The sequence below is a fragment of the Podarcis tiliguerta genome (assembly GCF_965153285.1).
Source record: "Podarcis tiliguerta genome assembly, chromosome: 6".
NCBI classification, from domain to species: domain Eukaryota; kingdom Metazoa; phylum Chordata; class Lepidosauria; order Squamata; family Lacertidae; genus Podarcis; species Podarcis tiliguerta.
The window spans coordinates 29,902,341-29,929,230 of NC_139539.1; the positions used below are offsets into that span (position 1 = coordinate 29,902,341).

The window sequence follows — 26,890 nt, forward strand, 5'->3', positions numbered from 1 at the left end:
AACTTTTGCTCCCAGTTAGAATTGTTACACTAGTGACTATCTTCAGTGGGTGGCCTTTACTTGTAGTGAAAATCCTACAATGTATTTAGGTTTATCAAGGGATACATTATAAAATTTATTAAACTGCAAACACATTCTATTATTATTAAACAAATACTTGATGTAAATAAAAGCCTACAGACGATGATTCACATTGTTCCCGTGGGCTGGGAACAGCATTTTTTCAGAATGCTTTTGATATGACAGAGACACTTCTGCCCATGGTTTGCACTGCACACTGATTCCACTACTGATTCTAAACAGCATTCTAGCGTTTTAAAAATCTTTTCAAAATGCTTGATCGTAGGCAACAGAGATGCAAAAGAAATAAGCCTGTACCCCATGGAAACAAAACCTCCATCATAATACCACCTCCAACTTTCTTTAAAGCTGCCTTTTTCCATCCATAATTTATTATCAGATACTCTGCTGAGCTGCTCTGTCATGGTGGAACAGGCTTGTATTAGCCTGGTATGTATCCTGGAAGAGATGCATAGGTAAAAAGTCTGTATTAAATATGCATCAGGCATTGGGGCCTGAATTATTTTTAGTTATCTATCATGAGATGTTTAGCCACTTTTTAGGACTCAAACCTTCCCCAAATCATATGTGAAAAGTGATTGGGAACAACTTTTTAAGGCAAGACTCAGGCATAGGAAACCATCAGATTAGAAATGTGATATTAAAAGCTTGTCTCCAGTTTTATATATATATAATTTTTTAAAGAACAGGGTTGTCACTCAGCTAAATAAATCTCAGTTGATTAAACACATTTTGATTAATTTTCATATGAATTTTAATATGTCTAAAGCAAAAGGCTTACAGTGGTACCTCTGGTTACGTCCTTAATTCATTCCGGAGGTCCATTCTTAACCTGAAACTGTTCTAGCACCACTTTAGCTAATGGGGCCTCCTGCTTAAGTAAGTGTTCCTTGTTATGTTATGTTGTTATGTTATGTTATGTTATGTTATGTTATGTTATGTTATGTTATGTACTGTACAGAGACACAAGAGGCACTAACCATCTGAGACATGAGGCAGCTTTTTGAAATATCTATCACCACAACAAGCATTTGGAAAATAAAATGTCTAAACCTTGCTAAAAGTGTGTGGTCTCAGAAAACATATTAGCCTCTTCAGATGACATAGAGTATTTTTACAATGGTGTCAATTCTGCTTTTTGTTTTAATTAGTTTTTATTACAGTTTTTTGTGTTATAAAGCAAACAGATAAACGGGGAGCAGTACATCTATTGTCTCCATTTTCAATTCAATCTTTTTCACAGTTTAAGTTTGGTGAGTGACAATTTTGTTGACCCTTTTTCTTTCCATCCCACCTTATGCAATTTTGCCTTCCTCGGTTATCTTTTCCCTCTTCCAACAGAACTTATCCAGGACAGCTTATTACTACTACTATTATTATTATTACTATTATAAAACATAAATATACAAAATATACATAAAACTTAATACACAATAAACAAACATAGCAGGTAATAATCTTGATTAATAAAAGTATTATCATTGGACACTATCTACTTAATTTACATTTCAATTTTGTTATCATAGAGATTAGATATCTTAGCAAACAGATTATAACAAGGTAAATGCTTTATGTCGTGTCCAACTCTTCATGACCCCATGGACCAGAGCACGCCAGGCACTCCTGTCTTCCACTGCCTCCCACAGTTTGGTCAGGCTCATGTTTGTAGCTTCGAGAACACTGTCCAACCATCTTGTCCTCTGTCGTCCCCTTCTCCTTGTGCCCTCCATCTTTCGCAACATCAGGGTCTTTTCCAGGGAGTCTTCTCTTCTCATGAGGTGGCCAAAGTATTGGAGCCTCAACTTCACGATCTGTCCTTCCAGTGAGCACTCAGGGCTGATTTCCTTCAGAATGGATAGGTTTGATCTTCTTGCAGTCCACGGGACTCTCAAGAGTCTCCTCCAGCACCATAATTCAAAAGCATCAATTCTTCGGCGATCAGCCTTCTTGATGGTCCAGCTCTCACTTCCATACATCACTACTGGGAAAACCATAGCTTTAACTATACGGACCTTTGTTGGCAATTATATATATAATTAAAAGGTGCAAAAACACCACAATCTTCTGACATGAATTCCTTTCCAATGTTCATAAAATATATAAGAAACTATTTTCTGATCAGGGTATCTTTTTCAGTAGAATGTCAAATAAAAATTACAAAAATGTATCTTTTGAATGAACCCCTAGGTGTAAAAAAAATAGCTGTCTAGATCCATTTCATAAAAGGGACAGGCATTTCCATGGGTGGCACTACCGAAGTAATTTGTGGCATGTAGTTTCAGAAGATATACTTCAGATGCTGATAATACTGTGGAGGATCAGTGCTCCAGCACAAATTTATATTCCAGTCTCACTCACTGACATGAATGAAATGAGAGCAATTATATTTCATTTTGTTGCCAATTTACTGTCTCTTCTCTGGGCTACAAAATTACACGCAAGGTATCTTAGTGATTACTATACCACAGTAGGCAATCCTGCTACAATTAAGAGGACAGTTTTAGCAATTGTCAAATACCAGTAACTGTGTTATTAACAAGCCCTGACCATGACTGGAAAAGGAATAGGGGAGAAATCAACTATAGATATGTTTTGTTTTGCTCTGCATTTCAATCTAACCACACAAGTTCAGTTTTGCCCAAGACAAATTCACCAGAGGCAGACTTTTGTTCTGATCTTTTGTATAAACTCTATTCTGTTCCCTTCCAGGATGGTAACATCCACTGCTACATCTGCTGGTAACTTTTGTTATCAACTTCAGCCACATTAAGAAAAGTAGTTAGCTCAATTATTGAAGGTTTCCTTCACAAGCAAATAGGGATATTATAACATCAATCCAGACTCCATACCAACTGGAGACAAAACCATGCCTACAATTCCATTTTAGAGCACAGTCAATAGAAAACACTCAGAGAAGTGACAACCCACTCAACTGCTTATCACTTATTGACCTTTCATCCTGCCTCTTACCAGGACTATTAAAGGCTAAAATATAGCTAAAGACCTGAGAAAGAATGCAGTCATCTACAGATCTGTACTCTTTTAAAGTGGCAGCAACATATACTTTAGCTGTCAGCATGACAGAAGCATGATTGCTGTTTTCTGGGTAACAATATTAAAAGTTGTCCAGGCTGAGCAATCCAACAAGCAGCAGGATGGGCAATCTAAGGATAAACTCTATGGTTGTGTACAGCCCACAGTACGTTCTTCTTCTTCTTTTTCATTAATTTATATACCACTCTATGACCAGACAGATTCTAAACAGTTTATAAAACAAACACCAACTGCACATTCTTAAAAAATACAATAATAAAAATACACAATAATTATACCATGATATATAAAACAATCTCACTAAACCCCCTCTAAAATCCCACTAAAACATTAAAAGATAAATATCCATGATTAAAATATCTGGAAAACCATCTCATTAGACCGGACAGCAACTAAAAGAGAAACTAAAAGATGAGAATGCCTGTGTAAACAGATCCATCTTCAAAACCTGCGTAATCTGGAGCGATTTTGTCAATAGATCCTCACTGCATCATATTAAACGAGGTATAGGCTTCTACAGGTTTATCAGCTTTGGCTACTGAAAAATCCCCCAGCACATTCAGAAATCCATCAGATTCCATAAGTCTCTGGCAGCTGACCATTCAAATTGTTCCTCCATCCCCACAAAGGGAGGCCTGGCACTGTAAATTCAAACTTTACCTGCTTGTAGTCTTCCTATGACAAAGATATCACTTCTGTCCCTCCAGTATCCAAACCACCTCTCCCCTTGTCCAGAAGAGCAGATTTAGTGTGTCCCTCTGCTATATTGAATTATCAACAGGATGATTAATGCTGCTGTCCTAAGCACACAGTAAAGTTCACTGAAATAGCTGCCCGGGGTAAATATATTTGACTGTGGCATAAAAAAATAAGAGAATTTTAATATTACAGTGTTTAAAGTTTTAGAAACTTAGGCGGTTCATATTATGAAACCACCCTGAAAACTTAAAAATCAGAAGAAATCTGAGAAGGGATCTAATTTACTTTTCACCTTCACCCTGTAGAGTGTTCTGCAAGTGTTTTTTCTGGCGTGCCTGTTCTCTTTTACCATGTGTAGTCTGGATAGTGTAAACAAAGTAGTCGGTGGCAGAGATCTGGAGGATAAATGGTCCTGCCTTAATGGGCTTTGTGTGGTTGTAATTAGATGGCTTTTTGACCCTATTCAGTTCTGATAATAATTTGTAATCCTAAATCTAAGTATAGTGCTATTTTAATTCTATGATTCTATCCAAGTGTAGAATCTGGCAAGGACATGATGTGAATATGGCACCCTGAGAATCTCTCCTCCTCCTCCTTCACAAGTTTCTACCTTTATGACTGAGTGAGAAAACTAACTTCAAAGTGTGTGAGTGAAACTTTACCAGTCAGAGGTAAAGCAGATGATTTCAAATGATTGGGACGGTGTATGGGTTGTTTAGTGAGAATCTGTTATGTATAAGATCATGAACGATTCTAGAGTAGCTGAAGCAAAACAGAACAACCCTTCATCAAGTTTTTTTGGGGGGCAGCGGCAATGTGACCAATCAACCATAACAAAGAGACCATGTTAATGATGATGTCAACAGAAGAGTGCTGTAAATTCTAATAATATTTATCCAAACTAAAGGACATACACTATGAGCATGTGGAATGCATATTCACTATGACATTTCACACTTCTCTGAATGTAGAAATACAGATCTCAGCTCAAAAGGCACACCAAAATTTGTATGAAAGTGCCTATTTGAAGATAAAATACATTTAGAAATGTGTAATATGAGAAAATAGATATTTGAATACAAATTGTCATTGCATTTTTTTAAAAATACAGATGAACGCGGACAAATAATGATCACCTGTGAAAACGACATAGATAAGAGCTGAACTGATCTCTCCATCCATAGCTTCACATTCCTTTAAGTAACTAGTGATTTAAACAGAAACTCAGCAAAAGAGTATAAATTCAACAGGAACAGCTGAAACCATCAGTCCATAACATCCACTTTTATCACACTGTAAACCTAAATAGGATCATAGTGAAGTGATGTGAATCAATTGATTAGTCACAGCTAGTTACAAAAATTGAATTTCAACCATACTGAATCCTAGACCCGGAAAAGCTAATGCATAAGCATGCACATCAGCTGCAGTTTATATCATTCATGACCAAGTGAATTTACTAGCTACATTGATCTGCATAGACTGGTAATGCCACAAAATCTCTTCTATTAAGCTCAGGTCTCCTGCAAAGCTAATTGAGTAAAGCTATCTTACAGGAACAGTGTGCAGATTATAAAGTTTAGCGACTGAAACAAGAAAAAGAGAAAGTTTCAAATAATATTGTAAATACTGAAGAATAATCCTGAAAGATGGGGGTCTTGCCTTCATATACTGCCATCATGTGGGTGCTACAAGGTAATGCAGAAAAGTCTACTTGCACATCTACTTGATGATACAAAAATTGATCATGAGACTCAGGATTCATGAACTGGGGATTCATAACTAGTGAAAATAGTCACATGAATCTTACATGCAGACTGGCAGGGAGCACTGGAGAAAACAGAAGGAAACACTGACTGTCAAACTGCTGCTTGACAGCATTTCACTGGCAGGTCAGAGGTAAAAAGCTTTACATCCAATACTCCTGTTTAGGGAGAACATGCTTTCAAGAAGAGTTAAGTCCACAGAACTATTTGGGATAGAACTAAAGAAAATATGATCTTGTAGGCTCTAATCTAGGAGCAGCCAAATATAAAGTTGCACTCCAAGCTCTCATCAGTTCCAGCCACGGTCAGGGGGGCTATCCCTGCCTAATGTGTATGCCATAAATCTGCTAGTCTTCAAGATATCACACAACACTTCACTGCTTTTTCTGTATTAGACTAATATCATATATACTTCTGCAATTTACCATAAACAATATGTATTATTATGATGCTAACAGTGCAGTGTTACACGTATCTTTGTAGAAACAAGTCCTATTGATTTCAATGGGGCTTACTCCTCCATAAGCGGGCGTAGGATTGAAACTTAAAGTTCCTTCCAGGCAACTTGCTCACTGAGATTTTATCCTCATTTGTTTGCACAAAGTTTGCAGGGATGTTAGACATTATTTATTGAGCATTCATTCTGATCTGTGTGGAGATAACAGACCGTGTTGTTTCAAGCATTATCCACACTTTCCAGTGCATTTTTCAGTCACTTTCATTATGGCAAAAAGTCCAATTCTGGGAGAAAGCAAGGTTGCTATGCTAGAATGCCAAATAAATTTCAGTTGTGTAACCTGAATTTCCCATTATGGAACTGAACCACAATCCAAAACAGCAACAATTTAGAAGCACTCTTACTTTCCTCGTATACCCAACAGTTTATCCTTCTTTGCTTGGTGGGGAAACTGTGATGCAGTATCAACATGAGCTGCATATGTCACTATTTGGCTACAACCCATTGTGACTGTCCTTCGTGGGTCTTCATTTATTGATATTCACTACAAAGCACATACCAACAAAAGTCAACATTTCGTTTTTTTAAACCACTGACTTGTCACTGAAAACAACTGTACCAACTTCTTTTTTTTACAGCGTTTGTGGATTCCATCGAGCCTTTTCCATCCTTGGTTAATATGTGAAGATCCCTAATAAAAATAAACAGCACAAGTGAGAGATGAACAAAAATATCTGCTAGCTTCAGACAGGTAACTGTCCTATTTGTCACTGCCTAGGGTGGCACTGTGGTCTAAACCACAGAGCCTAGGGCTTGCTGATCAGGTCGGCAGTATGATTCCCTGCAACAGGGTGAGCTCCTGTTGTTTGGTCCCAGATCCTGCCAACTTAGCAGTTCGAAAGCACACAGTGCAAGTAGATAAATAGGTACCGCTCCAGCAGGAAGGTAAACGGCATTTCCATGCACTGCTCTGGTTCACCAGAAGCGGCTTAGTCATGCTGGCCACATGACCCAGAAGCTGTCTGCGGACAAACGCCAGCTTCCTCGGCCTATAGAGCGAGATGAGCGCTGCAACCCCAGAGTCATAACGGTCAGGGGTCCTTTACCTTTACACAGAGGAATACATTGGGTTCTTTTATTAGCAGTTCATATCAAAAAGTATGTTTAAAGTTACAGTGTACTTTTAATATTGACTCCCAATTGTATGTTAAATGCAACTTTGGCAGAGCAATCTGTAGGAAGCCAGCAGAATTTATGCCATCTTAAATTAGGCCATTTTAAATTATCTAGATTCCAAACTCTATTGAAGAGTTGGGTTTCCGCTCGCTAAGCCGGCCTGAGGGAAAACAAGCCTTTAAAATGAGGGTTTTTTTAACAGCACCCACGTTGCAAGTGTAAGTTCTCCTGGACTGCAAGGCCATGTTACCAAGCTGAAAGGAGTTTGGAATAAAACCTATTCCCCATGCCCTGTTCTCACACTTTTGCTTTAATCCCAATTAGTACTTTTAATGGATACGTTGGCAGAAAATAAGTTAAGTCTTAATTTCATTATTAGCAACATATATTTTTTTAGAATGCCATCTGTACTATGGACAGTAATAGTTTATACCATGTACAGTGTACATTCTCAATGGCTGCCTGATGGTTCTAGAATTATCTTTCATTGAATATTTGCCCAACTGTTTTTACACAATTTATTAAGCCTTGCCCCACAATATGAAACTTCTGAGACAATTCATAAGCTATCCAAACAAATGCAAATAGTAAAATATGAGAAACACATAACTAAAATTAAAAATTTGAGCTGGAACTTAGTTGATAAGGTTAAACTCAGGTCCTGGTCTTCATTGTTAGGTAGAAAAGTTCAAATAAGAAAACACAATTTGCAGAGTTATTAGTTCAATAAGAAATGCATATGAACTTCCTTACAGACAGTCATAAAGTCTTTGATCTAATTTTCACTGAAGTGGTACATCTGTGTTAGGGCTACAGGTGGGGATTCACAAGATTTAATGTTTTTCCATAAGAAAAGAAAATCCCAGTCCATAGAAAACTAGCATGTCAGAGAGAAATCTGGGATGGAAACATTCTCCTCACTATTTAGTTTGCTAAACAAAAAACTTTTCTTCTACAGATAAACATGCAATTTTGTGAGCATCATTTGCACCCACTTTCTCAGTGGCATTGGGGGGGGAATAATTGCAGATCAGAAAAGTACAGTACGTCTATATCCTTCCAACTTGATAGCCACACATATATAAAAAAATATATAAACGAGTACAAACCTGAGCAAGGTTAGATTCTGTTCTCATGGAAATCACACCTGTTTCCCTTATACATATCAGTTTGGTCAACACAGAAAAGCGGGATTTTTTGGGAACATTTGCACTGGCTTCTAGTCCCCTTTCCAGGGTCCACTAGAAAAACACTCTCTCTGTTTAAGCAGTTCTTTAGCACTTGATGTTTTAAGTCAAGATGTTCTTTATTCTGGCAGCATGAACAGCCTGAGCATTCAGAGTGATAAACAGGTGCCTGATAGCCATAATTAGAAAGTGATGCATTGTGTGTACCTGTCATTTGTGAATAACTCGGTCCTATATGGAAGCTGACATTTTTTCTTTCACCTCTTTTCTGTGCCTTGTTTCTCTCTACAACATTTTCTCTCAAATTCTTAGGACATCCACTCTCAAAGAAGGACTGTACTTTAGTAAAATGATTTCTCGCCACTTCTTCTGGATCATGAAAATAACACATTGGAGAGAAATGACAACTAGCACAGCAGTCTTCCTGTGTGTTGAAGGTTCCTGCATGGGAATTCACCCTGCTGAATTCAGTCATATTGGCTCTTGGGTTAATATTGGGGCTTCCTCTAGCTTTTTCCTTAACCAACTCTGAAATATCTCCATTGGGGAACAAGCCACTTTGAGACATAGTTCCACATGGGCAGCCTGAGTGCTTCCTGGGGGCTAAGCCTCCACCAGCCATCTGGACAGCTCCAAAATCCATTTTTTCCATACCTATATTTTTAAGCATATTCATTTCCTTGGGTAGCTGCACTACTTTAATATTTGAACAAGGAGAATGAGAATTGCTACATTTAGCATCAGGATAGGATAGTGCAGGACTCCAAGTGCCTCTTTCAGTTTGCATACAGGGAGAGGAATGCCTCCACTCATTTGAAAGAGACAGTGCAGTAGGAAGTGGAACTGGACTATTCCTTGAACCTGGAAGAAGTGAGGCAATGGAATTTCCATCAGTTGGGGGATGTGGAGTGCATATCTCATTCCTCTTTACATTTGAACTATCCAGAGTGGGAGAAATGCCCCCTTTACAGTTTTCACATGGCTTCTGTCCTCCAGTCCAACCTAAACAATAGTTCAGTATGTTTCGCATCTTTGAATTGCTTTTCTTTCTTCCTGGAGAAATATATTGGAGATTCTCAAAATGGCTTCTAGGATTTGGATTTCGCAGGCAACAGGAAGAAAATCTAGGAGTTACTTTGCCACCTCCAGTTCTTTTGCAATATTTTCTGTGAACACTTCGGAGCGTTTCAGAATACTTTCCTTCAGAATGCAAATCAACAGTTAAATCAAGCAATGGGCTGCAGGAACATTTAGTAGTCTGTGTTAAGGGTACAAAATACGGGTTGTTTATTTCTGCTGCTTGAGGATTTTGGTTTCTAAGTTCAGTATCCAAAGCCTTGGACCACTGAAATTTGGAAGTATGAGGTTTGGTTTGCAATTTCCTGTCCTTCTGTACTTTTGTGCTTTTGGTAAACACAACAGATTTCACAGGCCTGGAGGCCTTCAGTTGAACTTTCTGAACTTCAGAAGTCCTATGAACAGGGGTAGCCTTGTAACATGGCAGTGATTGGTCAAAGTAGTGAGAAGAATGAGTTGTGTGTGAATGTTTCAGTGATGGAAAGAACCCACTGGAAGACCAAAGTTCCAGTGAAGATAACACTTGGTCAGAATCACTGTTGAAGCTTCGCGATTCAGATGGCTCTGGATGAGTTGCCAGAGGCTGACTAGCTTCAGATGATTCAGCATGGGAAGCAAGAGACGGTCTGGACTCATCAACCAAAATTTGTGAAAGCCCTACCAGATTTATAAAAGGTGTACTATGTTTTTCCTTCTCTGTATCTGAATGTGCAGAACTTGGAACAATAGAAATACACAACTTCTTAAACAACTGGTTATATTCCGGGCCTTTAAATTTAAAAGCTAAAGCATGCCTCTGTGAATCATCTTTTCCTACCCTAACATTTGAAGAATTACCAACTCCTTGTGATGAAGCAGATGGATCTCTATATGCTGCTTCTAATACCAAAGAAATAACAAGTTCTCCAGAACTGGGGTGCAAATAGATTTGCTCAGGTGTCTGGGGATTTTGAGTTTTATAAGGCTTTTCTGAAGAGTAATCAAAATTGTCTTTCACCAGTTCATTAGAATTTGTCTTTTTACTGAAAATACTTTCAGTACTGTGAAATATTATAGCTTTCCTGTTTGGTGTCTCTTCTACTTCAGAATGTATTGCTGATTGTTTGAAAAATTCACAGACAGCATTTTCCTCAGCTTCTGTTTCTTTGCAAGGAAAGGAAACTTGCACAGCTTTGTTCTGCTTTGAAGTGGGATAATAATCAGTTGATGGATGATTTTGATGTAGCTTATCAAATGCATAAGCTTCCTTAATTGTATAAAAGGTTTGTTCTTTTTCTGAATTCTTAGTAACCGTCACATAAGGGATTCTACAATTTAAGCACAAATGGTCTCTATAAGACCTGTCAAGATATGGAAATATTTTGGGTGAATAAGCTTTTGATGAGTGACCATTTGTCTGACAGTCCTTAAAGTTTAATTGCAATATAGATTCTGGAGATAATTCCACTTGAAACTGTGTAGGGTTCTCTAAATGTTGTAGAAAGGGGCAGTTTTTGCAGTATTTTCTAAAGCTCTTTTCTGAGACCAATAAAGTTTTTTTCAATTTGCTTTTTCCTTCTTTTTCAAACAAACTGCACTGACTATTTGAATGAAGATAGAGATCACTTTCACTGTCAGAGTCAAGTGAGTCTGGGGGGAAAAAAAGAAAACCTATCAACTCAAAAACATTATTTCTGAACATTACAAAAAACACACCAAAGTTAGTTTTCAAAAACAGTTAACAGAATCCATCATTATAATGCCAGCAATAAATTGACTAACAATAGAAATTATCTATTAATAGAGTTAATAATTTAGAATAAAGGTACTCCTTTGTTTGGTCTTCAGTTTACCTTTGTTGATATGTATAAGACTTTCTTCCCAACAGTCAGAATAAAAATTATGTTCACTTTCTGTGTCAGACCCCGCTGAGTTCTTGTTGGACATATCACCTAAAATGTAAATATAGCATGACTAGTCCTTATAAACCAAAACAAAAATTTAAATATACCTACCATAATATACTCCTCTTAAAAAAATATTAATGTAGATTTTATTGGACCTTCTTAGATTGGTACACAATATTTTAACAGAACATCTACACCACCTTGAATTGGTCCAAAATAATTTTATCATTTTAAATCTTTTATCCTTTTGGACCACCCTACAACCACCTAAAAGGTTTATTTTAAAATGTCATTTAAAATGTTGCATTGTAAACCAAATGGCTAAAGAGCCTGGTTGCATACTTCCAGAGTGTGTGACAGCAAACGTAAACATGCTTACAAGGTGGTGCAGGTAAAGGTAAAAAAAGGGTAAAGGTTAGGTCCAGTCAAAGCAGACTATGCAGTGTGCTGCTGATCTCACTTTTCAGTTGTGTCAGCTCCACTGAGATAAACAGAACAGGCCCATGCTTCTCTAAGGGGCCTTGCATCTGCTGTTTATATTTAAGAACAAACCTATCTAATCATCTTTCCCAGCATTATCATTCCCAGCACAATTTACATAGAATGGCAAATATAGTACAAGAAGACAGGTTACCTCCCCGAAGAACATAGTCTAATATTCAACACAGGGAAACAACAAATAAAGGAGGCAGATTGTAAACCGAGGGCAGGGAGTGTTAGCAATCTTTTGTACTTCACTATAAGAGCCTTTTTTGGCTAAAGAAATAAAAACGTTTTAAACAAACAAGAGAAGCAATATGCAGAAGTTTCAATTGCATGCGCTTCATTGCACATTAGGGCATGAGAATCGGTGTGCCAAGTAAAGCAAAGGCGGGGTTGGAGGAGGGATTTTCATTTGAAGGACATAGGATAGCATTGTGCAGGTGCACTGGGAGATAATTCAAAGCATCCATGGGCCAGGACAGACTTTTGGAAGTCAAGATCAATGGCTATCAGAAGAGTGGGGAAGGAAATGAGGCAACAAGGCTTTCACGCCAAGAGCTTGGACTACCTTCAAAGAAGGCAAATACTTTCTGAGACCGCACCCTTCCTGATAGGCTTTTGATCCTGCTATTTCCAGTTCACCTAGAGTTGACATATTTCAAAAAGTGAAAATCCGGACACAAAAGTTGTTGAGCTTTTCTTTTTGGCGAAATTGTTGACGTATGGCAACCCTACCTAAACCCAGAGGAAAAAGGTTCGCAGCCAACCCGCGTTGGCTTCCCGTCCCGTCTCTCACCCGCAGGTGGCTCTAAGCAGTTCGTCCCTCAGCCCCTGCTGCGGGCCTTCCCTTGACTCTCGGGGAGACACGCATGACGCCAGCGCCCCTCAAGACAATGGCGACTGGCACCCGCATACCTCTGTGACGAGGCGCCCGTGTCTCACGGCCCTCTCCTATAACCAGGCCCAATATTTTATCGCGGTTTCCTTTCTAGGCAACAAACCGCGGCTCCAGCAACAGCCAGAGGCTTAGCTCTGGCCCTCTCCGTGTTGGGGGAACGGCCCGTCGCTCCTCCACCCGCCCGGTGACACCCATATTCCAGGGACAACCGCCACTCCGTCCCCATCCTGACACCAACTGAGTCGACTACATTCAAAAATGGCGCCTGGGAAACTCCTGACCGACGAACCTTGCGCAACCTGGGGCGGGGCGGGGCGGGGTAGAATAGCACAAGCCGCCTTTTTTTATTTGCATTGGCTCCGCCTTCCGTTTCCCCTTAACCGCCCCTCCTTGCAGTTTGGGTGATTGGGTGAGGCTCCTGCCAATCAGCAGGAAAGGGCGCGTCGGCTTCTCGATAGGCTGGCGGGGTAGCCAATCTGTGAGAGGGCCATCTGATTCTTAGCGCCTGAAGAGTAGAGCGCTCTCGGTTGGGGACTTTCACTCGAGTGACTGACTCCAGGTACCCGGATTTAAAAATAGAGGGAGGGGGGAGGGTCTCCGTCATCGTGCTACCTCCAACAGTCGCATAGGCAGTTTGAATGTGAGGTGGCGGGTGTGGTCGGGGCGAGGGAGCGGGAGGGGTGAGCTTCTTGTGGGGGCGATGGGGGTCCTCGTACTCGCTCGCCTCTGCCCTGCCGCCTTGGAGCCGGGAAGCGGGAGCGCCGAGGGCAAAGTGGTGCCAACCCACCCGCTGTCTCCCCGAACGACGAGAAGTTGTGGTTGTTGTTGGGGTGGGGATTAAAGGCAGAATAGTTTTATTCCCGTTTAATTAATTATGGAGGGGGAAATGTTTGGGGGCTAATCCTTACTTGAGGGACTAGGAGTGGCGGAAGTGGCCTGGGGCTAAAGATGTACAATGCCCAGGAGGCAAAGGTCAGTATTCAGAGGCAAACATGGGCCACATGCGCCCCATAGAAACGGAGGCGAGAATAAGCTGTCAGGCTGTTTTATGAAGGAAGAGTTGGGGGCGGGGGTGGGAGAGCATTTTGTATCGCTGGGGCATCTAGTCTGAAATATGAGGACTATTTACATGCATACACAGAGATTTTCTCCAACTGCACAGTCATTTGTAAACTAACGTGCTGGAGTTGGGTTGTGAATGACTCAGCATTTGCTTCCTTGTGTTTGCCGTGGGAGACTCCCCCCCCCCCCTTCCTTAAGTCTCCCACTGCCTCAGTGATTTGGTACATGGATTAAAATAACCCAGAACTAATATTTTAAAGAAAGTTTGAATTTTATCTGGTCGCATTGAATTTCACTGCGGTTTTGTTATCATTCTTTCTTTGCACTACCTTTGTGACACAAGGAGTATGCCTTATGGAATGTCCATAGACGTCCAGGTTTTTCCCAACATGTGGTGTAATAAATGTGCCTAAATGTGTATGTACTTAAAGAGCTGCTCTCTTGGTGGTTCAACCTGAGCAATTTAAGTGAAAGGGTGGGTGTGCATGTGACAGGTGTATGTGATCTAGGAGAGTTTTAAATTGCTTTAAAAGGCTGGAAAATGTCGTAGTCATTATGACTATTACAGCTAAAAGGCCTTTTTCAGTATGGCTTTGTGTACAGGTTTTCTCTTGAACAAACTATTGTCATAAGCCTGAGTTTGTTTAGAGTTTAAAGGATGTGAGTTCTGTTTCGACATGAAGAGTTGAGATCCATATCCTTAGGGATTAATTATTCTACTTGTTGGTACCTGAAATCATACCTCACTGCTAATGGACCACAGCCCTGCCCAAGAGGTACAACTGCCAGATGCACTTTGGAGCTACATTTAAAATGCTCAGAAACTGACAGATTCCTGTAACACAAATGAATACTTCAATCAATGCAGTTTATTCTAATATGACTAACTAACCTGTCTAATATGTGCAAACATAGATACCACATTGCATTCTGGGAGCTCATCCTCACAGTGTTGACTGCTGGATTCAGGTTATGCAGACACAGTCAGAGAGTTGTTACAAAAGGACAGTGTGATAAATTGATGACAGTGTGACATTTGTTTTGCAGCTTTGTTCACACAAATGAACTGCAGAGAGTGAAGCTGCACTTTATGTACATTCTACTGTTGGGGGGTACAGGGGAAATGATACCTTCACCATTTTAATTTCTAGCCTGTCCATTATTTCATTAGAAAAATACGCATTGTAACAAAGGAAAATAAAATTTATATGTGCAGCATTTGCATGCTACCCCATAATACTAAGTTATCTGGGCAGCTTGCAATAAATAAAACAAAACATGAAAACATTTATTCTGTCTTGATTTTATGCAACAAAAATGGAGATGCTTCTTTATTGTGCCACTCCCTGTCATTCCAGATCTGCCCTCAAAACAGATTTAGGGGAGGGGGAGGAGAAAGTCCCATTGTGAAAGCAGAAGTTGTTACACTTGCACAAAGGGCTACATAGTGCTTCATTAAATCTAGATGCTTATTTAGCTTGTATCCAGGGCTGGTTCTGCCATGGAGTACGGTAAGAAGCCTGCTGCAGCCATCACCATTTGTTTATTAATTAAATTTATATCCCTCTCTTCCTCCCAATGAGCTCAGGGTGGCAGTGAAGGGCAGATAGTTGATGAAGGCAGAAAACACTGTCTGAATGGTAAAGTAAGATTTCTTTAAAAGTTTTCACCCTAATAGGGGGCTCCACTTCAGGCAGAAAAATCATTGGACAGTACTGCTTCCCTCTTTAGGATTCCATTACCATAAATTTCTGAAACAGTGTTTTTCTTCCACCTTCAAATGTTAGGTTCCACTGCCTTACGGTAATTATTTTAAAATGCTTTCAGATTTATTCTCTGCTGCCTCAGCCTTCACAATGACTGCCCCTTGGAAAGACATTTTGTGTAATGTCCAGCTCATTCAGCATGTGGCACCAATTGCAGTGGATTCAGCACTACTTGAAGGTGTTCTCATGAGGACCAAAGATGACCCCAATGCATCTGATGTAAGCTCAAAACTAGATTTCATGATCCAACACCCATGGAAGGAAGATAGTAAAACTTGGAAAAGAATCCCAGTAACAACATAGTCAGCATGTTGTTAGGGAAGGGAAAAGCTTTGGGATTCTGGGGGTGGGGCTAGTTCTCACCAGGATGCACTGTACATTTGTGACGTTAGCCATACCAGACTTTTTTTTTTACATCCTAGCCTTATGTCGCCATGACAGTTTCCTACTTTCACCCATAAAATAGCCCATTTTTTCCTTCACTGGAGCACCATGCAGTATGAACTGGGCAGGCACATGGGGAGATTGCTGTTGGCTCATTGCATGTATCACACAATTCCCATAAATCTGGCTCCACATTGTCATGTATACAGTTGTGTGGATAAACAGCTTTGTCAGTCAGTGTGTTTATCCTTCACTGTGTCCCCATCCCTTCATTATGTCTGTGCTAATGTTCACATGTGTATTGCCAACATTTATAGTCCCAATTTGCAGATGCCTGCAACACATGGTCACTTTGCTAATGTTCATTGTAGGCACTATCCAGCTCACACTAACCTTTCTTCATGCAGTGAACATAACTGGAGAAATTCCGTAGTGTGAACTGACCCTTGCCACTTTGCCCTAGCTTTCCTCCACGTGAGGGTATATTTGCAATTAATGTTATATAGAGTAATCTGGCTGTGTGAACTTGCCCAATGCAAGCAGGCCAGTCAGTGTGTTGCATGGAGCGAAAGGGAACTCTTCACTCCCATTTCCTTCACCTTATCCTTTGTAGCTCTTAGGTGGCTCTCCTCCCTGCTCCTACATCACCTTATCTCACCGCACCCCAGATTACTGCAGGTATAGTTCCATTCTAGTACTGTTGTATTGTATCCCCTATATTCATTCTGTATGTTCCCAAGTTGTAAAAGGGCTTAACCTGATTTGTTACTGGAAGGAAGTGGTAGTTCTTGACACGTTCATTTTTAAACCTTTGTCAATAGGTGGTGAATTATGCTCCCTTTACACTGCTCCCATCTGCAGTACCAAGCAGTCTACTTGAGCAAGCCTATTCAGTTCAACAAGACTTTAACCTGCTGGTAGATGAAGTTAGCCGGAACGCAGAATTTCTGGAGCGCACTCTTGCAAGGTACGTATTACGTATTAGGAAAAAAGAACTTTGAATTTAAACTTCCTTAATCTTGGATATACTTCTGATTTGTACTAAGGTTAGTTTAGTTTCAACCCAATGTTCCTAAATGTCTCATAATCATTAACTCCCTTGCCTCTTAGCCTGATTGGCAGTTGGCTAATTGAAGAGGAAAGGTTAGAGAACAACTAAAGCTTTATTTTACAATGCATGTTTTTGTTCTGTGTGAACACAAGCTGTGTGAAATCTGACACGTGATTCCAAGACTGCTAGTTTCCTCCCCCTCGGGAAAGGTTTTCAGGAGGCAAAATTTTCATCCCTAGGTAAAGCCTCACCAGCTGTTTTTTAGATTGTCAGACACCTATTCAAGGCACAAGAGGTCTTTAAACATTTGTGTAGACATAAGCCCTCTTGATTTCATAGCACTAGCATCTTCCATGTAATATGTTCAGAGCTGGGGTATAACACGAAATCATCTTGCCATTATTGCGAAGGCCACAATTCACAGGCTTGACAAAGAAGCATTAACGTCAAATGGTTTTACATAAAAGATTGTAATGACAATTTCCTTGTTTTGTCACAGCAGGCTTGAGTACTAAATAAGATTTGTTTTCTCTCCTCTTAGTACTGTCAAAGTAGATGACTTTACAACTCAGCTTTTCAAAATTTACAAGCAAGTTTTGAAAGAAGGAATAACTCAGGTATTCCATGAGAATATATGATTTAATATGTTTGGTTTTTTAGTATTTTTAATAGTTGTTTGAAACTGTATTTTACTAATAATTGTATTAATTCTCTTTGTAAACTGCTTTGAGGGTTGTTTGTTTACAATCAAATGGTGTGTTCTTCTTCTTTTAAATAAATAAATAAATAAATAAATAAATAAATAAATAATATGGTAGTTGCACAGTAATCAAATATAATGTTTTTAACTGTCAAAATGTTATTTATTTATTTATTAAAATTGTATGCCATCCATCGCAGGATGGTTCACAGCATAAAAATAAAAGATAAAAACATGAAATGCATCATAAACAAAAACAAAACAATAACCACCCCCTCCCCCCATAAGATGTTTTTAGCTCAGTTGGCACTTGACAGATAATGTATAGAATCCTATTTGGAATGATGGCTGCTGCAATTCTTGCTACTTTTTCGCCTTGTCCAGTCTGTGTTTTTAGGAATTAATCGCTCTGATTACATGTTTGACTATGGTGCAGAAGGCACTCCAGCTCTAAAGCAAATAGAAATAAACACTATTGCTGCCAGCTTTGGAGGCCTCACATCTAGAACTACTGCAGTGCATCGGTAAGGACTTCCAGTCTGTGTGTCTTTCTGTGTGTGTTTTCAGCAAAACAACTTCTAGCTGGCTTATAGATGGTCCTTCATGTCTTATCCTATATCCAAGGCTTTGTAAAATTCTGCTGTACTGGTGAGGTACAAAGAACTAGACAAGCTGCTAAAGGCCTACCCCCTCACCTACTGCTCATTCTTCCCTTATCTAGCTTTTGAGACTACCTGACAATGTCTGCCCATGTTACAGAAACCACTTTAAAAATTGGCATAGGAAACCAATACCCTGATTTGCTGCGCTGGAGGGGGTTTGGATAGGCAGATGTGTATCTCCACCCAGTTCTGCCTGGCTCCACTGGCCAATGCATTTGCCCAGATGAGAGGCAAAAGCTACTATTGGCAGTATCCTTACAGGCAGTAGCCAACAGAAACCCCTGCAATGGGCCGAGTTAGGCTAGCACAATATGTGTGTGAACTGAGCCTGCTGCTCTTGTGTGATGCCAATGTATCTTATCTAGGCCTCTTGGTTGCAGCAGCCTAGGATCTAGCATCTAGCATTTCCACCTTCCTTTCTGAGAATCACAAGCAGTAGCATTGTAGATGTGACTCTCAGTGAGTCTTGTCACAGCTGGCCATCACAACCTCAGGTGACTAATTTCTCTATTATGAAAAATGAAATCTGAGGTTCTCATAATATTGAATTCTGATCCCAATTCTGATTTTTGCACTTGGGCAGTGCAATCAGAGAAGACACAGTAGCATGTTGTGTCCTTTTGGAAAAGCTTTGTCTGTTATATATAGCTTTCAGGAATCTATTGTCAAGTGCAAAATTAATTTATAGTACCTGGAAACATGCATAACTTGATTTCCTCTTTCACGATGGGACACTGTCCCCCCAATGTATCCCCCCAAATCTGTTCCAGGGTTTCCCACAGCCCTCTGCAGCAAATTTGGGGAAGGGAGGGGCACAAGGGGGAGGAGAGGTGGAGAAAGTCTTGTTTTGCAAGTGGAAATCCTTGCGCTGAAAGGACGCATTAGCTGGAATCCTTCGCCATGACTTTACTGTCAACTACTGGGCTTACATATATTTGGCATGCAAAAGTAACTTTGTACACACGTGCACCATTCATAAAGGATGGTTGGCATTTGTACTTTACATCTCAATTGGTTGGCTCTTCAATTGCAGCTGTGTACAGTGAATTGTTGTGTGACTTTTCTATATGCATCCCAATTGCAGGCATGTGTTGAACGTTCTAGGGAAATCTAAGGAAGCCTCAAAATTACTGACCAATAATCCAGCCAAAGGGATTGCCACGGGCATTGCAAAAGCTTGGGAACTCTACGGCTCAGACAGGTAGGGGAAGAGAACTGCAAGATCTACATAGCTATGATTGTTGTTCATCTGCATGAAATATGCTCTGTTACTTCTTGTTTTCACAAACAAGAAAATGCAAATAAGCCCTCCGTCTCCATCTTATAGACTATTGAAGGAAGTGTATGATAGGAATAGGCACATGAAGGAAAACTGGGAAAGAGAATTTTATCTTCCTATGCAATAGGTTTTCATTCCCTTCTTTAGGGGAACAACAACATTCCTGTGTGTTATGGCAGACACCTCCTTTCAAATGTCTCTTGGCATAGATGGAAAAACTGATCTCAGGGCCACTACCTGCAAAACAATGCTGGCAGTAGTGGGGTTTTTTCTTCACTGAACCAGGAGGGCCTGTTTATAGACCTTTCTCTCCCCAGCTAGATAAATCAACTGAAGCTGTTTTACATATAATTCTACTGTTCAACTACTTGTTTAACCCACTTCCTCTTATAGGGTAGGACCACAAAGCTAGTATAAATATTTGAAGGAAGACCCTAGCTGTTGGATGCATGAATTATTAGGAAATATTTCAGATGTTAAACTATAAATTCCTTATTATGGATATCTCCTCTTTGTATCTGTTTGATTCTTTGTTTAATTGTCATATACATGCACAAAGATGTAGAAGAAAGGTGTAGAAACAGCAGGGAGTGGCAAATGTACAGTATAAAGCAGCACTCTATTGTGCCTTCCTGCAAGTATTATCTGGCAGTGTAGTTTTGGCCTGTTGTAGAAGTTTTCAGTACAGCTGCTGTAAATAGTAAGTAAGAAGCACAAAAATATATTTTTAAATGAGGAAACTTAGTATATTGATATATGTTCTGTTTTTGTTTCAGAGCAGTGGTAATGTTCCTAGTTGAAGAGGCTCAGAGGAATATTTTTGACCAACGCTGTGTAGAAAATGAACTTTGGATGAGGTAATTTTTTTCATCTAATAAGATGAAGTGTTTCATGTAATGCCATTTAATTAGTCCTGTGAAATCTGGTCTTACTTACATCATTCATGCTTAATGACATTTTTTTGGCTCTACTAAATAATATTTTTTAAAGATAAATTCATTACACTTTTAAGGTGCAAAAAGTCTGTTGTCCTAATAAAACCTAATGACACGATTTAGCATTTAACTCTCCTATTATAATTAACAGGACTTAAGGGTTTAAAACTGCAGTCTGATACCCACTGACCTTCAAGTAAGCCCCACTGAAATTAATGGGACATATTTCAGAGTAGACATCCTCTGTGCTGTAACAGGCTGGTTTGTTCTCTGTGTGATGCTAAGTTTCCTATGATACCTCACTGCAGAAAGGTTCTGCAGTGGGCTCTTCAATCCTGTTAGAAGTTCAATGCATATTGTATATAGCTACATTATCTTTTCCTAACTAAGCTTTAAAATACAGTGCAGGATTTATAACATGAACATAGATAAAGCTAATCTCATAATGCAATTGTGACTTACTCCCAGGTGTGTAGGACTTTAGCCTTAATATTTCTTGTCTGTTTCCTAAAGGAATATTCGGGTGATCCGAAGAAGATTTAAAGATGTGTTTGAAAAAGCGTCTTTGGACAATGACAAGAGATTGCATATGTAAGTATTTTGCTATTAAATATAGTGAGCACCCAAACCTTAGCTTAATGGGGGGATACCCCATATATATGTGGTTTCAAGGAGGATTTCACGCTGTAGTTTTGGCATATGTAAAAAATAACACAGCCTGATGTTTGGAGTGCTAATAAGTCCACTTTGATATGCATGTAAACATTAAGTATCTGCTATGTTTCCGGGGTTTTAATGAAGACTCTTATTTTCATTAGTGTTGTTGTTAAAGAAGAAGTGTGTTCAGATTATCAAAATTCAGGCCATGCTACTCGTTTGGAAACTCCATTGCTATGCAGTTCTTACATGTTCAGTTATGTACTACTGATACACAACTTAAAACATGGAAAGTTGCTATATAGACCTCACCAAAGAACTCTGAAAGGAACTAATATTTGTATCCATAAGCAAAGAGATTGTGATCTATTGATCCACTAGGTAATTTATTTGAAAGCTTTCTTTTGTAAGTCCCTTCTTGCAGGATTAGAAAACAATTCATAAATGGAACAGAATCCTACATTTGTAGAATGTATTGTATATAATATTTTAATCTTGTGTGTGAGAGAGCCATGTTGAAGGAACCACTGATTGTTTTCCTTATCTTTATTTCAGAGATGGGGAGGAAATTGCAGTGGTGTACTATAGAGAAGGTTACGTGCCAAAGAATTATAACAAACAGGTTTGTATTACTGGGTAATACCCAGCTAAGTCATACTCTGAGTGGATCCACTGAAACAATTAAGTCCATTGATTACAATGGGTCTACTCTAATTGACATTAAATATCATCCACTGTCTTGAAATCTTGATTGCAAACTCTGGGGCACTGTAAGTGACATTATCCTTGGCACTGTTGGACCCCAAATATGAATTCAGTGCATGTGTAATTCTTTAGTTGTTTGGTAATCACCTGGGGAATTCTGAATACATTCAATCAAACAGCTAATTCTAGAAGTAGTTCAGCCAATTTCCCAAAACATCCAGCTGGTGGAAGTGATATCTTAACCTGTTCGGTGCTGAGAGACTGGTGGCTTGTTTGCCTCAATATGCCATCTAAAGCTACATATTTTTAAAATGAGGTTTCCACTTGAATTGGCAGGTTACTTCAGAGCTTAATAGTCATGGTGCTTTTAGCTGACTTGCTATATGCAGGCTTGTGGCTATCATGGGTAAATAGAAATGTTTTCTAGCCACGTATTCAGTTTGAGCTCTGAAAATATCTAGTTTTTGCTAGGTTTTGTTGTGCCTTGAGTAGCAGTGGCGTGTGTATCTGCATACAATTATATCATTCTTACCGATGCCACCCTTTCAAGGGATCATGAGGAGGGACCCAGCCGCTTATGGTTCCTCCACTTGATCCTAGGTTTGCCTCATGGGGTGATTCTCTGAATGGCTTGGAAGGAGGTATGTGGAGCTGCAAGGCTAAATATGAAAAACCCCTCTGCAAGCAGAAGATGGTACTTTGGATCCTACCCATGTATTTGAATGCATAAAACTTCCAATTTTAAAATATTAAACAATACATGTTATATAGAACCTTGATTGAAATTATCTTTTTTTCTGTTTTTGTGAAAGAACTGGGAGGCACGGTTGCTGTTGGAAAGATCTAGAGCAGTTAAGTGCCCTGATATTGCCACACAGCTTGCTGGGACCAAAAAAGTTCAGCAGGAGCTGAGCCGACCAGGAACACTGGAAAAATTACTGCCAAATAAACCAGAAGCAGTGGCTCGATTAAGAGCAACATTCACTGGCCTTTATTCTATGGAGATGGTAAGTAGTAATGCGTAGAGGGATACGTACACTGCCTTGAACTGGATGTATTTTTAAAAATGCAGCACAGTACAACATCTGAGGAGATTGTTGTGATGAATGTGTTCTTATAGTCTTCATACATTGTGAAATCTGTTTTGTCAAGAATTTTATTTGTTAGGCAATAGAACTTAGTTAAAGCCAAAGTTGTAAAAAATATATATGCAAAACTTGTGCTCTGTGTGTGTGTGTGTGTGTGTGTGTGAGAGAGAGAGAGAGAGAGAGAGAGAGAGAGAGAGAGAGAAAATGTATGTGTATATATCTCCCCTTTCTCCTCCTCCTTGCAGGATGAAGAAGGTGATAAGATTATTGCTACGGCTATTGCTGACCCAGACCGCTTTGTGTTAAAGCCACAACGTGAGGGAGGAGGTCAGTAACTGGTTCTCTTTGTGTATGATGAGTCAACAGCCTGGTTCAAGGATCAGGACTTATCTGTATGCACACACCTTTTAAATAATTGTGTAAGAACAAAAGTAGCTTATTAGGGACAAATTGCCATCCCTGATGCTGTAGCAAATAATTCTGTAGTGCTTTCTTCCGGTACTGTATCCCAACTGAAATTTAAACTTAGTAGGAAAAAAGGTTACAAGCAATTTAGCTGATAAAACAAAATGTTGTGGAAGCATTATCTAAGCATATTCTACACATTTTGGATCAGGATCATTTCTCCCAAACCAACCAACCAACCAACCAAACACCCACACACCCCCATGGATCAGCTGATGGTTCAAGCCCACTGGCTTGCTTACCACTTACACTGGTGCCAGTCGTCAGTGATTGCTTTTCTTCATGTTCTGTACTTACTGGGGTAGCTACAGGGACCCAACACAAACCTTTATCCACCAGCTACTCCAGCTCTAGTGAATTCATTTTACCTGCTGCTGTGTTTGTCAGGGAACAACCTCTATGGTGAAGAGCTCAAGCAGGTTCTAGAGAAAATTAAAGACAGTCCAGAAAGGACCTCCTACATTCTCATGGACAAGATAAAGCCTCTCCCTGCACTGAATTATTTACTGAGGGCTCACAGTCCACTGAAAGTATCAGAATGTGTGTCTGAATTGGGAATTTTTGGAGTCTACGTCAGGTGAGAAAGTAACATTACTTACTGGGTCTGTGCCTTTGCTTTTAAGAGTTTTATATTCCTATGCATAGCATTGGTTAGTACTGGGCTGAATAATGTGTCGCTGGACAGGAACTCTGGAGCAATGGAAGTGTTACAGAGCTCATTGGTGGTACTTTCTGTATCAATAGCATGTGTTCCAGGTGCAATCTGTAGCATCTCCAAAGTAGTGCTGTGAAAAAAAATACAGCACTTTTGTCAGTGAGGGTGTCTATTATGCAAGAAGTATTGAAGCACATGTTGGAACCTTAGGTACAATTAAAGTGGATTAAAGGGCTCTGTTGCCTAGCACAACAAATCTGCTTTAAAAAACAACACTTCTGTTTTCAGAAGACATGGAGAAATGCATTGGCTTACGGGAATATGCGTAAGTCAGTGGAATGGACTTCCTCAGAAGGAGGTGGACTCTTCTTCATTGGAGGTTTTTAAGCAAAGGTTGGATGGCCATCTGTCATGGATGCTTTAGTTGAGATTCCTGTATTGCAGGGGGCTGGACTAGATGACCCTTGGGGTCCCTTCCAACTCTGATTCTGTGTTAGCATGAATGCAGGCCAAATTCTCAGTTGTGTACCTGCTCTGCCAACAAATCAAAATGAATAATCAGTAAAGAGCAGATATAATCCAACCTCTGGGTATGCAAATTGGATGAGTGCTCAATAAACAGGTCCTCTGGAGGGGCCAATGATCTTATGCAATATAAAGCAGCCCCCTACATTTTTATTACTATGGCAGCAATATAATTAATGACAATAGTGTAACACACACATTGCTTAGTAGGTGGTGTGTGGGTGTATATAGATGCCATTAGGTGCATCTATTCTAAAGCAGATACTAATTTTTGGGTGGGTAAATCACACAACCCTCCATTGTGCCCGCTGAAATGGTTATTGTGCATGCATAATTCTGTAAGAGTTGTAAAACTCAAGTCAGTATGCATATATAAACACTGGTAAACTGTACATCAAGCAGGCACTGTTAACTAAGCAGGAGTTTGGTGAGACTGCAGAGTCAAAACTGTTACTGTATGAATTTAATTAGTCCTTTTGATTTTTCTCTTGCAGACTGGGTCAGGATCTTGTGGTGAACAAGCATGTTGGCCATCTCTTGCGAACAAAGGCTGTCGAACATGCAGATGGCGGAGTAGCAGCTGGAGTGGCTGTTCTGGATACTCCCTATGTGATATGAAAACAGAATACCTCATCACTGACATCATCCTCACTGTGCTTAAAATAAGAGACATTCTCTTTTAGGGCATGATTGCCAACAGGCGGACTTGACAATCAGATTGATACTGGAAGCCCTCCTCTCACCAGTGACCCCAAGACACAAAGCAGGCAGAGTTGCACTGCTTCTTCCTGGTCTCAAGAAAATACTGGATTCCAGTTGACTTTCTTTGACAATTTCCTGTTTGAAGCACCCTTAACATGCTTCTCACAGACTTCATGCCCTTTTACTGTACTCTGACCATGGACAATTTGTTGATGTTCTAATCAGGCATTTCCTGAGACAGCACTATACAAGCTGCTACACATGCACCTTCAAGGGCCTGGTAGCAAAATAGTGTATTACCTTGATCTCTTCTGCATTTTCAAGGTATTTCCATCCAGCTGTGGAGAGGGTTACTCTTCCGAGCATAAGATGCTGTGCAACAAACATTATGATATGGCACAGGAAAAAAGGGACACAGTAGGAAAGGAAAAGAAAACCCCCAGACAAGAGTTGATTTTATTTCAGTGCTCCTGGACCCCTCCTGTAACATTTTGAAAAAGCAGAATGTGTATGCTAAAGGAAGAGGGTTAAGAAAAGGAAGGTGAGCTCTTGGGAAACAGATTTCAGAGACAAACAATGTTAATAAGATGTCCTGTGATATCGTAAGTTGTAAGGATCTCAGATTTTATTTCAGCTGAAATAACTGGTTGATCAGTCTGGTCTCTCCTATGCTACTTTGGTGAGTAATATCCAGTAGTCACATAATATAGTATGCTCAGAATCTGAACATATTTATTTTTGAAGAATACACTTGTGTTCAACATGCTATCTGCTGATTTTTTGAAAGAAGCAGAAGTTAATCATGTTAAAGTTTTCAAACATTTTGAAACTATGGAAGATGTCTGCTCACCAAAACAAAACCCTGAGCATTAGCAATTGGAATATACTCACCTACAAAACCAAGCTATGTGCCATTTTAAGATAGGGGAAATTTAATGAAGTCAGATAAGTTACTTTGAAACAGCATATCAATATTGTTTTTAAAAGATGGAGTTTATAAAGCTGGGATGGCCTTGGTTTTCTTTCTAAACAGCAGCATCTGAGTTTATACATGGATCTTTCTGGATCAAGGCCTTTGAACCTATTTTTTTAAACTACAAACTTCTTATGCCTAGAAAATATGTCTTTAGAGGAGAGGCTTATAAAATTGACATGTCTTGAGAGCACAGTATTAAGGACCAACAGGAAAAAAAGGTAACAATTTAGACATATTTTCTCAGCAATTGTCTAAATGAGTTTTCTAAATAAAAGCACCTTGCTATCTAATGGAAACCAATCAGTGATAAAATTAATGGAGTCTTCTTGTCCATGAATTTCAGTGAGTCAACTCTGAGTTAGATTATCAATTGACAGAAGCCTGTGTTTTTAAAATAATGTTGCCTTAGCTTCGGCAAACTGCATGTAAGGAAAGCACAAGTTTCCAGGCTCTTTCTTTGCGAGGGAAACAGCCCAGAAGCATGCTGGGATTGTTCATCTTGTGCTGAACCACG

At 39.6% G+C, this 26,890-nt stretch overlaps 2 protein-coding genes and 1 long non-coding RNA gene across 7 annotated transcripts; 1 reads left to right on the forward strand and 2 right to left on the reverse strand.

The window, feature by feature from the left end:
* Positions 1-1,216: 1,216 nt before the first annotated feature.
* LOC310679239 lies at positions 1,217-1,651 on the reverse strand. The gene is made up of 2 exons (XR_014512174.1): positions 1,479-1,651; positions 1,217-1,448 (listed from the first exon to the last, which is right to left on the reverse strand). It is a non-coding gene; the product is annotated as an uncharacterized lncRNA (long non-coding RNA).
* A 4,917-nt stretch (positions 1,652-6,568) lies between these two features.
* LOC310679179 (uncharacterized protein) lies at positions 6,569-12,917 on the reverse strand. 4 transcript variants are annotated; one of them, XM_083443989.1, is made up of 4 exons: positions 12,782-12,917; positions 11,330-11,428; positions 8,343-11,126; positions 6,569-6,748 (listed from the first exon to the last, which is right to left on the reverse strand). In XM_083443989.1, the coding sequence occupies exons 2-3, from the start codon at positions 11,421-11,423 to the stop codon at positions 8,353-8,355; spliced, it is 2,868 nt and encodes a 955-aa protein (XP_083300115.1). In that variant the 5' UTR covers positions 11,424-11,428; positions 12,782-12,917; the 3' UTR covers positions 6,569-6,748; positions 8,343-8,352. The 4 variants fall into 4 exon arrangements, with proteins under 4 accessions (XP_083300115.1, XP_083300113.1, XP_083300112.1 ...); XM_083443987.1 differs by lacking the exon at positions 12,782-12,917 and adding an exon at positions 12,663-12,768; XM_083443986.1 differs by lacking the exon at positions 12,782-12,917 and adding an exon at positions 12,602-12,739.
* A 226-nt stretch (positions 12,918-13,143) lies between these two features.
* On the forward strand, positions 13,144-26,672 carry GSS (glutathione synthetase). Of its 2 annotated transcripts, none has more exons than XM_083444057.1 (13): positions 13,144-13,323; positions 15,654-15,811; positions 16,798-16,943; positions 17,569-17,644; positions 18,112-18,251; positions 19,474-19,590; positions 20,445-20,525; positions 21,117-21,194; positions 21,816-21,882; positions 22,778-22,972; positions 23,299-23,380; positions 23,906-24,095; positions 25,193-26,672. In XM_083444057.1, exons 2-13 carry the CDS (start codon positions 15,683-15,685, stop codon positions 25,314-25,316), a joined length of 1,425 nt encoding a protein of 474 aa, XP_083300183.1. In that variant the 5' UTR covers positions 13,144-13,323; positions 15,654-15,682; the 3' UTR covers positions 25,317-26,672. The 2 variants fall into 2 exon arrangements, with proteins under 2 accessions (XP_083300183.1, XP_083300184.1); XM_083444058.1 differs by lacking the exon at positions 13,144-13,323 and adding an exon at positions 13,350-13,736.
* The last annotated feature ends 218 nt before the right edge of the window (positions 26,673-26,890 follow it).

Excerpts from the sequence above, each read along its gene's own strand:
- GSS (XM_083444057.1), top strand. The coding sequence starts at position 15,683 with ATGACTGCCCCTTGGAAAGACATTTTGTGTAATGTCCAGCTCATTCAG. Across the intron at positions 20,526-21,116 it reads GAAAATGAACTTTGGATGAG|GAATATTCGGGTGATCCGAA; the intron begins GTAATTTTTTTC and ends TGTTTCCTAAAG. Across the intron at positions 21,195-21,815 it reads AATGACAAGAGATTGCATAT|AGATGGGGAGGAAATTGCAG; the intron begins GTAAGTATTTTG and ends TCTTTATTTCAG.
- LOC310679179 (XM_083443989.1), bottom strand. The coding sequence starts at position 11,423 with ATGTCCAACAAGAACTCAGCGGGGTCTGACACAGAAAGTGAACATAAT. Across the intron at positions 11,127-11,329 it reads TCTTATACATATCAACAAAG|ACTCACTTGACTCTGACAGT; the intron begins GTAAACTGAAGA and ends TTTTCCCCCCAG.